The sequence below is a fragment of the Garra rufa genome, chromosome 3, assembly GCF_049309525.1.
Source record: "Garra rufa chromosome 3, GarRuf1.0, whole genome shotgun sequence".
Lineage (NCBI taxonomy): Eukaryota > Metazoa > Chordata > Actinopteri > Cypriniformes > Cyprinidae > Garra > Garra rufa.
Genome location: NC_133363.1, coordinates 43,915,378 through 43,926,440, shown reverse-complemented (window position 1 = coordinate 43,926,440; position 11,063 = coordinate 43,915,378). Strand labels below are relative to the sequence as shown.

The 11,063-nt window shown below is 34.5% G+C and overlaps 1 protein-coding gene across 1 annotated transcript; it reads right to left on the bottom strand.

The window, feature by feature from the left end:
• Positions 1-3,889: 3,889 nt before the first annotated feature.
• Positions 3,890-10,823, bottom strand: dapk2a (death-associated protein kinase 2a). Its single transcript, XM_073836220.1, has 9 exons — positions 10,760-10,823; positions 8,931-9,152; positions 8,663-8,801; positions 8,378-8,507; positions 7,339-7,387; positions 7,225-7,251; positions 5,481-5,633; positions 5,303-5,348; positions 3,890-4,886 (listed from the first exon to the last, which is right to left on the bottom strand). Exons 1-9 carry the CDS (start codon positions 10,819-10,821, stop codon positions 4,260-4,262), a joined length of 1,455 nt encoding a protein of 484 aa, XP_073692321.1. The 5' UTR covers positions 10,822-10,823; the 3' UTR covers positions 3,890-4,259.
• Between the last annotated feature and the right edge of the window lie 240 nt (positions 10,824-11,063).

Here is an 11,063-nt window from a genome sequence, read left to right as displayed (position 1 = left end):
CTTCAACATTTCTCATTATTATCAGTTTATTTGCTATAGTTTAGAAAATGGTAATAAAATATGACAAGAACTCAGAGTTAAACTGTGTCAGAACAAATTCATCTTGATAATGTCAGATAACTTTGATGGAAAGGTATGTAATGGATTACAATCAACCAAAAATTCAGACAACTGTTAGCATGACAATATTACCAAGCAATGCTTAACTTTGTTAAGTCTGTGGTGTAAAAAGGTTGCATTAGCAATTATAACTAAGCAAAACCTTGACCTGAATCATTTTTGGTCCCAAATTTTTCTCAATTTTACTGGTAGTCCACTGTATGAAGACTTTTTGGGTATAATGTGTCAATTTACTTTATTTTGCTATTCTAACTTACATAAATGAAATAGTGTCCTGCACCCACTAGTAAAAAAATATCTGGTGTCTGAATATTTTTTGTTTTGTTTTGGACTGCACATTTTTCAGCAGTTTGGAATGACTAAATAGTGGCAATGTCAATCAGAAACCAGTCTAGCATAATGTTCTTTGTGCACTGTTACATAAAAAAAAAACATAATTTATTTTTCATCTATTTAACATGTCACATTAATCATCAACTCAATTATATCTTGAAAACACCATTAAATAAGCAATTACATTTTCATTTTTTTGTAGGACAATTTTTTTTTACAGAGTGATTAAAACTAAATTAATGGTTTAAAACAAGGCCAACTTAATCTGTACTGCACACATACAGATAAACATTCTCCACAACTATCTGAGCACACACAGCAGCGTGACTACACACAACAGCAGAGTCTGATCAAAGATAGGACAATGTGTTTGAGAGATCAAAGAAAGCTATTAAAATAAGATAATTAAGCTTATTTTATTACTATGAGGCTTAAATTTACAAAAGAGTCCATGAGTTGCACACACACACACACACACACACACACACACACACACACACACACACACACACACACACACACACACACACACACACACACACACACAGGCTGCTTAAGACCTGAAAATTGTTTGTTCTTTAATTGCAAAACACTGGATCATCTTTGACCTGCCCAAATTTCTATAAGGGACAGTAGCCAGACACCAGTGAGTCACTGTCCTCAAGAGTTACTCAACAACACATGAGTACTTCCATCTAAAACCAATAGGCCTACTTCTCATGGACTACATGCATGTGGGTCCAAGAGAAGGCTAAATAAGAAGTGAACACTGCCCCCTGTAGGCCTAAAGGATTAATGCAAAAACAAGTTGTTTTCGGACCGCTTTCTGGTATGCTGTTTTGAAGTTGCGAGTGGAAAACAAGACTTGTCGCAATAGAATGCCTTGTGTTTACATCTGGAGACATTGTACCTTTTTTTTTTTTACTTTAAAAACGCATTCCCATGGAACTGAAAAATGACAAACTTGCCTCCTAGAGTTCTGCCTTTTTTGCTGAAAACCACCCACAAATCATCAATAAGAGGGTTAACAGCTGCAGCACATGAATGACAGTTCTGTCTTGGTCGGGAGAGAGAAAAACAATTCAAATATGTATGACTGTGTCACTTAAGGATCCTGGTCAGTGATTCGGCTTCACAGTTAAACTTATGCAACCTGGTTATGCGTGCTTTCTCTATGACAGCATGTGACAATGACAGATACACTGGGGGAATACCCACATAAAAATGTTGCAGAAACACTAAGAGAAACAGTAACAGATAATGGGGAAATGCTATGTGTATCCTACAACATGCATGCATTTGAATTACTAAAACAGAAGTTAGATCATAAACGGATGCTTTAAAGAAAGGAATGTCTTCAAAGCATGAAAGAATGAACACAATGTAACACTGAAAATGACAATGTAGACACAAGATAAATGGCAACTTAATGTTAAATCTTAGATGTATTACTCACCAGTAAGCAGAATCTAGCAGAAGCACATAGTTATGGAATAACTTCTAGACTTCACAGCTTCACTGAGAACCAACATCCCTTTCCAGTAGTTCCAATACTGTAGTCAATTGTTTAAAAGAGTCTACACTCTGATAGGTCCATGAGTACATGCTGGAAGGGGCATCATCCCACTAAGCATAGCAACTTCTGTCATGCAGACATAACAATCAGCCCTTCTGTACTTATTAAATACAACATAAACTCAAAACGCACATTCCAAATAAACACACATTGCTCTGATGCACTACAGTTGACAGCAATGAATTGATTCTGAAACTGTGGCATATTCAATAAATTAGCAGGCTTTAATCAAATAAGCATGCTCCACTTGCCATTTCAACCTTATTTAATCTGATATGGTACACAAATAACCAAAGGTGGACAACATGTTCTGTGTAAACACTGGCTGAACAAATTACAGCTGATCACGTACTATAAATAACAAAGTACTGTGATTTTAAATACACCTTATATATAATTTAAAATCAAAACAGAGCATATTGTTTAATGATTTTACATATCAAAATGATCAGATCTGTTTAATATTGATACTAGAAAAAAGAGAAAAGGACAAAATAGAAGCAAAAAAACAACATTTACATAACAGCAGTAATCTTAAAAGGCTAGTTCACCCAAAAATGAAAATTACCTCATGATTTACTCACTCTCAAGCCATTAGGTGTATATGCCTTTTGCCTTTCAGATGAATTTATTCAGAGTTGTATTAAAAAATGGCCTGGCTCTTCCAAGCTTTATAAAGGCAGTGAAAGGCTGTTGACATTTTAAAACAAAATAAAGTGCATACATCCATCATAAAAAGTACTCCACATGGCTTCAGGGGGTTAATAAAGGCCTTCTAAAGTGAATTGATGCATTTGTGTAAGAAAACTTGCAATATTTAAATCTTTATAAACTAATCTCTAGCTTCCGCTAACTGTCGTAAGTGCATTCACGGATATTTTTCTTATATGCATCGCTTCACTTCGGAAGGCCTATATTAACCCCTGGGAGCCGCGTGTAGTATTTATTTATTTATTTTTTTATGATGGATGCACTTTATTTTGCTTCAAAATCTTGACTTTCATTCACTGCCATTATAAAGCTTAGAACAGCCAGGACAACTCTGGTACAACTCTGCTTATATTCATCTGAAAGCAGAAAGTCATATACACTTAAGATGGCTTGAGGGTGAGTAAATCATGGGGTAATTTACATTTTTGGGTGAACTATCCTTTTAACCCTTTAACTGTAACCCCCATTAATGAACATTGATATGAAAGTGCACTATCCAAAATTAAATTGTTATAATTCATGAACAAATACATTTTCGAATATGATTTTGAAGACGCAATGTCAGATTTTAAAATGGGTTTCAAAGGATAAATTTTGAGGTTTTACACTTTCAACTGATATATAATTTATGATCAGAATTCCTGTTATGATGTACATTTTTGAGGTGCGCTCTTGTCATAAATTAATTTATTACTGTTCCTACATAATTTGTAACAAAAAACTGAGGTAAAATATCTATTTAGGAGTCTTAATAACAGATAATATAGTGAAGTAAACTTAGGCATCTTGCTGAGGGGACGGGAGACAGTTAAAAGGTTAAGGGATCACTTTATAGGGTCAATTCATCTCAAGTGGTCCAATGGAGGCTGCTTGACAAATTTTAATTCTCCTTTTCCTGAGAGAGAGAGATTACCTCTATGTATTGGTATTGCAAAACTTGATTTAACCACAGTGGCTGGTATTTGTGTCAAGGCTCACAACAAATTAAACATTTATGGACACCTCAATATCTTGGCTCAGGATAGTCTTAAAAAACCTGATATCTAGTGGACATAAAAAATTGATATTTTGCAATACCAAGACAGAGGTAACTGAACAAAAAAACGAAGGAAAATAAGAAAAATCTAACTTTAAAATAGTCCATGTCACATCAGTGGTTCAACCATAATTTTATGAAGTGAGCTGTCTATGGAGGGTCATAGAGCTCTCTGATTTCATCAGAAATGATTCATTTGTGTGCAGAAGATGAACAAAGGTCTTACGGGTTTGGAATGACATGAGGGCGAGTAATTAATGATGGGATTTTCGTTTTTGGGTGAACTAAGCCTTTAACTTGTTAACCATTAATAGTAACTCATACACAACTGTGGTTCATATTTTTCATGTAAATACTTCTCTCTAACTGACCATACCTACTTTCATTCAGGTCTATATTTCCCAGCTCAGTCTCTTCAGCACATTTAACTGGCCCGTGTTTATATAACGATGTGTGATCAGTGGGTGGAGGGTTATTAATGTGTCATCTCTGCTGGTCCAGATTGCTGCCCGTCAGCAGGTCTCCTCCACAGGATCTATTCAGCAACTCTTTCAGTGCTTCATTGACATCGGTATTAAACACACTGCTAAAGCTACAGTTTGGGAAGGTGACCTGGAATGAACCCACCACTTCCTGTACCCACTGCAGCTCAGCACACAGCTCCTTTTGCAAGGCCTCATAACGAATCTGCCTCTCCTTATATCGCTCGCTCACTCGGCTAACACTGGCATCCACATTCCTCATGTCTTCGTGAACGCCCCGCCTCTGGGCTTCCACTTTACGAAACTCATAACGGAGCTGGGACAACTCATGTCTGATGCTTTCGCTTTCCTCTTTGTACCACATCTCCTTCTCATTGTAGATGGACACTAGTGCGTCAATGTCTTCCTGCAGGGAGTCGTGAGCCGACGCCAGCTGTCCGAAACTGCCCTCCATGGCCGACACGTCCTCCTCCACCTGTGCGAAGCGTTCAAAGTTGATGTAAGTGTTGTTAGGAGGCATGCTGGAGTGGGACTTGATGGTGTACTCTTTGAGACGCTTCGTCTTCAGCTGCCTACGCTCTCTCTTCCTCTCTGGAGCTTTACTGCGTTCCTCTTTATGCTCATTAGACTGCCAAACAAAAAATGGGGTTATAACTGAGTGTGATGTTTCAGAATTGAGTGAGACAAAGTGCAAAAATGAATGCCTATAAATGTGACAATAGTAGCAATTGCCAACAATACATTGTATGGTTCAAAATGATCGATTTTTCTTTTATGCCAAAAATCATTAGGATATTAAGAAAAGATCATGTTCCATGAAGACATTTAGTCAAATTCCTACCGTAAATATATTAAAACTTCATTTATGATTAGTAATATGCATTTTCTCATCTATCTATAATACTGTCCTTAACAAACCATACATCAATGGAAAGCTTATTTATTCAGCTTTCAGATGATGCATAAATATGACCCTTATGACTACTTTTGTGGTTCAGGGTCACAAATGTCTTTCAGGCATGCAATCACACGATGATAACCTACCTTAATCCAGGGATGGTTCAAGGCATCTTGAATTGTGAGTCTCTTTCTGAAACACATAATTATGATGGTAATTTATGCCATATTACTAGCAACAAGCACCACATTTTGCTTTGTCACAGACATAAAGCTTACACTCAAACACACATGGATTCAGATGATCTCAGCCCTCTGGACTTACTTGGTGTCCTTTTCCAGCAGTTGTCGTATAAAATTCTTGGCAAGCTCACTGGTGTGGCCGAAGAATTCATCATCAAACTCATAGTTCATGGCTGAGATGTTTCCCAGAGTGTCTTGCTTTGTTTCTCCTAGGAAAGGAGATGCCCCGCTCAACCTACATTCACAATGTTAGCAACATATTAGAACTTTGCTACAGTGTGTTCATAATTATTAAGCACATTGATTTTCTGGTCATATATTTTTTCCTAGCACATTTTGCCAATTTCATACCACATCAATCTTAATAACTAAGTTTGTATTTAATCATTTAGAGCTGATATATAATTGCCCATGAAGGCTGGAAGTGAAAAACACCTTATATTCAGGTGTGCATTATTATTAAGCACATTTACTTTTACAGATAAAATGAGCCAAATAGAGATTTAACTCAGACTGGAAAGTCAAAAATTATTAAATGCCCACGAGAAGGATGTGATACTAATGAAATACTAGAATTTGCATGCAGTTAAGGCATGACCATTGGATAGCGAAATGCTCATTGGGTCTGCACAGGAGTTCATTTTTAGTCTCTGCAAGACTGACATTTAAGGATATGAAATGGACTAAAAAAATAAATCAGTCTTCATGTATTTTACAACACTTCAGCATGTTATTCTTATTAAGTGAGGGTCTCTGAGAACCTGTCACATTGCACTTCTGGAGACTCCAGGTAGGTTGCAGTTCTGGAAAAGCCAATTCTGTGCTTACTTGATCTAATATTTGATGTTTTTTAAAAATGTTAGCAAATGAGAATCACTAAAATTCTTCAATATATCTTGAGACAAAGTTCTTCTTAATGATTTTCAGTTTTGTTTAAGATAATTAAAGTAAAAGTTTTTAAATAACGAAAGAATATGTAAAAGTATGATATCTGGGGTAAAAAGCACCTATGCTGTTGGGGCTAAAAGGCACAATAATTAACATGGTAATTAACAGAAGGCTGACTTTTCTATTTGTTGACATGACATATATTATGTTGGGTGTCCATCTTGAAGATCACCATGTTTAGAAAGAAACCATCATATTTATAAACATGCTATTAATCATATCATATAATAAAATATACCAAATTTTTACTGCTGTAAATATATATTACATTACTATGGGATCTTCTTCAATGCTTTCAAAATCTTTACATTTTAAAATGATTTAGTTTCTGTTTTTTAAAATGTCTTTAACATATTTTAATGACAGTGTATTTATTGAACATAAATAATTATTTTATTTATCAAAATAAGCAGAAAATAGTACAAACTTTGCTAAAGTGTTTCTTTTTAACAGACATCATTTAAAAAAACCCCCATTATTTTAGCTTAAGTATTTGTATCAATACTCTGTGCCTTTGTGGGGCAAAAGGTCCCTCATTGTCACCTCATACATTTATAAGATTTCTAAACAAAATAAACAACTTGTATGATTTATTTTCACAGAAAATCTGTTGCTCCATCAATTTTTTTTTTAATACAAACGTATATATTTTTCTGCAATCATGCACTTCGGGCACAGTAAAAAGCAAATGTTTTTCTTAGGGTGTGCATTTAGCCCTGTTGTACTCTACAATTTATATGGTTTGGAATTGCTAAAATGTGCTTGGAAAAAAAAAAATATGACCAGAATATCAACATGCCCAATAATTGCGCACACACTATATCATCAGATATTACATTTATAGGCTTGACAAAATGAGGCTGGTTTTGTGTACTTACAGAATATAGGTTATAACTCCAACACTCCTATAAAAGAAAAGCATTTCATTATTTAAAAAAAAAGCTTAAATTTTGAGATGTTAACATTTACTTTACATTAAAAACTGATCTTACCACATATCTGCTTCCAGTCCCAGTGGTTCATAATTCACAATCTCTGGAGCTGAAAACAGTAAAAACAATGTGAAGCATAAAAAAATCTTAGAAGAGGAGGAAAAGTTACCCAAAAATGAACATTTGTTGAAAATTTACCAGATCATCCAAGATGTAAATGAGTTTGTTTCTTCATTTAACATACATCACTTGCTAAATGGGTGCCATCAGAATGAAAGTTCAAACAGCTGGTAAAAACATCACAATAATCCACTAGCAACCGACATGACTCCAATCAATTAATCAATCAACAAAAAGCAAAAAGCTGCGTGTTTTTTTCAAGAAACAAATCCATCATTAATGTTTTTCCAACATTAAACAAGGCCTCTATCAATAATATGGCATACTTCATCTGAATCAGGAGAGAAATATGCATAGACCAAGCACCGCTTACAAGAAGAAACTGTTCTAAACAATTCTAAACTAACATTTTGGTGGATTTTAATGTGATAAAACAACAGGCGATGGACTTTTTCACTGGAGCAAGATTATCATGGATTATGGATTTTGGATTTTGGCCAGATGTTAAAACGTTTTGATGTATTTGTTTCTAACAAACACACAGCTTTTCACTTAACAAGACATTAACTAATTGACTGAAGTTGTGTTGATTACTTGTGGATTATTGTGATGTTTTTGTTTAACTTTCATTCTGACGGCACCCATTCACTGCAGAAGATTCATTGGTGAGCAAGTAAAGTAAGTTTCTCCAAATCTGTTCTGATGAAGAAACAAACTCATTTTCATCTTGGATTGTCTGAGTGTGAGCAAATACACAGCAAATATTTATTTTTTAAATATACTATTCTTTTAAGAGTTTAAAATGTGTGTTAGAAGACATTCACACAGAACACACTGCGCTGTTTTTCTGTTATTTTTCTATGTCAAAATGCTAGACAAACATGTTTGACCACTGCACTAAAGTAAAGTATGAATGGCCGCTGAGTGTGCATATTAAAGGCTGCAGGCTTTAAGGTTTAAACAGAACATGTTATCATACCAACAAACTCCGGTGTTCCAAAGATGTTTTTAAATTCAACCCCTTCAGCGATCTTGTGGGCCAAGCCAAAATCAATCAGTTTGATTCGGGGAAGAGGGGCGTTCTTATCCAGAAGCATGATGTTTTCAGGCTGCAAACCAGAAAATAAATTACACACACAGGAGCACACCCACACTCATATGCACACAAAGCCACACTGTTTTTCTGACAGAGCGTTCTGCAGCACTCCATCTGTCAGCGCAAACGTTTAGGGGCAGTGTTATGAGACCAGTGGGTGTACTGTACCTTCAGGTCAAAATGAGCAATATTCCTTGTGTGCAAATAGTGTACGCCCTCTAGAATCTGTTTAATAAACTGTGTGGCTTCCTCCTCACTTAAAGACTCTTTCTCTGCCAGAAAGTCGAAAAGTTCTCCTCCAGACACCCTATAAACATACGTAATATCTTCTCAGTAACGAAAGGTAGGTGGACAATTTAATAAAATACGCATATAAAATATGATCCAAGCCCAAACTTATGCAATAGCGAAATCATTTGTATAAGCGTCTACTCACAGCTCTAAAATCAACACCACATCTGTCTTGTTTTCAAACACATCATGTAACATGACTATGTTGGGATGGTGTATCTGCTGTAGGATGTTGACCTCTCGGTCAATCTCTTCTCGGAGCACACCTCGCCGACTAGCGATACTCTGACGCTTCTTTATGAACTTGGCTGCAAATTCCCGGCCTGAGCTCTTTTCACGACACTGCTTAACAATTGCAAACTGCCCACTGAAAAACACATGAACAGTTATAAAACACACACAGTAACACAAGCAACAATCCTTTAAGTGTTAATACTGTATATAATATGGACACTTAAAGGACATAATGTACTTAATATATAAACATTTTCAGCTGTATACTGCAGATTGTTCTTAAATTCAGCTCATATCAGAAAACCAACTGAAGTGTTTTCAGAATTTTGAAATTGTTTTGGAGTCAGGCGATGACCCAATGGCCCACTTTATCAGCCATTCTACCGACCTGGTGCAAACTGCTGTCTCACAACCGGAAAACACATTTTAAAAGTGTATTTAAATCTTAGATGTTTCCTATGATCCTTCTATTATCTACTGAAACCAACAATAATATTTAAAGCTTGATAAAATCATCATTTATTGGGTACTTTCAACTGGGAGGTGGCTGTCCCGAACCCTAACCCCTAAATTTCAACTTATGAAAATTATTTTAAAATCTTTTTTTTTTTTTTTTTCATTTTTATTCCTTCATTGTTTAAATTTTTTTTTTATTTTGTATAAAAGTGACATTCAAAAAATATTTATTTGATATTTTCTTTGTAAATCATGAAACTTTATGTAGAAAAAATATATATTTTCTCGCATTTTTCATGTCATTACCGAAACAGCTGATATTTTAGTATTTTGGCTGAGACTGATTTTAACTACACCCTGTTTATGATCAGGAAATATTCATGTGTTTCTCTCTACAGTGAGATAGGCCGCATCATTTTGAGATAATTGTATACAAAAGTATGAAAATCAGTTTAACTTTAACCATACTTTTTTATTCCATAACATAACGGAACTGTGTTAGCCAACCATGTGCTAATTAGCATCTTTGAACTGTGCCCAAAAGTATCTAAAATTGTCACTTTTTTAAGGAAAAAAACCACATAATTCCTTATTTGGGGGAAATGAATATAAATTAAGTACATTTTTAGCATTTTAGTATGTTTTAATAGTGTTTTAGTATGTGAGGTAAAAATCTGTAATGTAATCAAAAGATTACTGTGACTACCAAAAATGTGCGAAACATGGGATGTTTTGTCAAAAATAATGTTTATTGAATTATCAACTAAGATGTTATGATAGTGTTTGGTTCAATGTGTAATCGAACTAATAAATCCATAACTTTGAAATCAGTATGATCAACTTTTTGGCTTTTACAAAGAAAAACAAAATACAAGAAATCTCATAAATCACACTTGAAATAGTGTTAAAATTGTAATTGTTATCGGTTTACCTTTTAAACATTTAAATAAAATTGCAACAAAATATATTTACAAGGTAGATGTAAACAAAATATTAATAAGTCAATACCCTTCTTATTAAATTTTCTGTGTTTCAGTAGTGACAAATCTGAGGAGAGGAAAATATTCCAAAACTTTCTGAAATGACTAGAAATAAGTACATTGAATATTAAACAATTTGCATACATACAAAATTTGACACTATTTTTTTTTAAATGTTTCCAACTCGCACCAATCCTGTAGAATAGCCCATATACTGTATATGAATGCAGCTGTGTAATGTGCATCATATTGCATCAATCAGCAAGTACAAGATAAACCACCAAGTAAACAGCTATATTTTTACCTCCCAAGTTCCTCTCCAATCTCATAGAAATTCTCGACCTGCTGCTGCTTGAACACAGCCATTGTGATCTTACTTAATAAAACAAAAAAGATTACATTTACTAGACCCATAACAAACAGTACACACAAAAATAAATTATTTTATACAATCTCTATATGTAAATTAACTAAATAAAATCCAATCCATTATGCATACAGTTTAATAAGCTAATCATATAGTACTATATAGTTTGTTGTGACCTAAATATTTCATTCATGATGGTGAGACAATTTTAGATCTTCCTGAAGTGTGCAAGATAAGGATG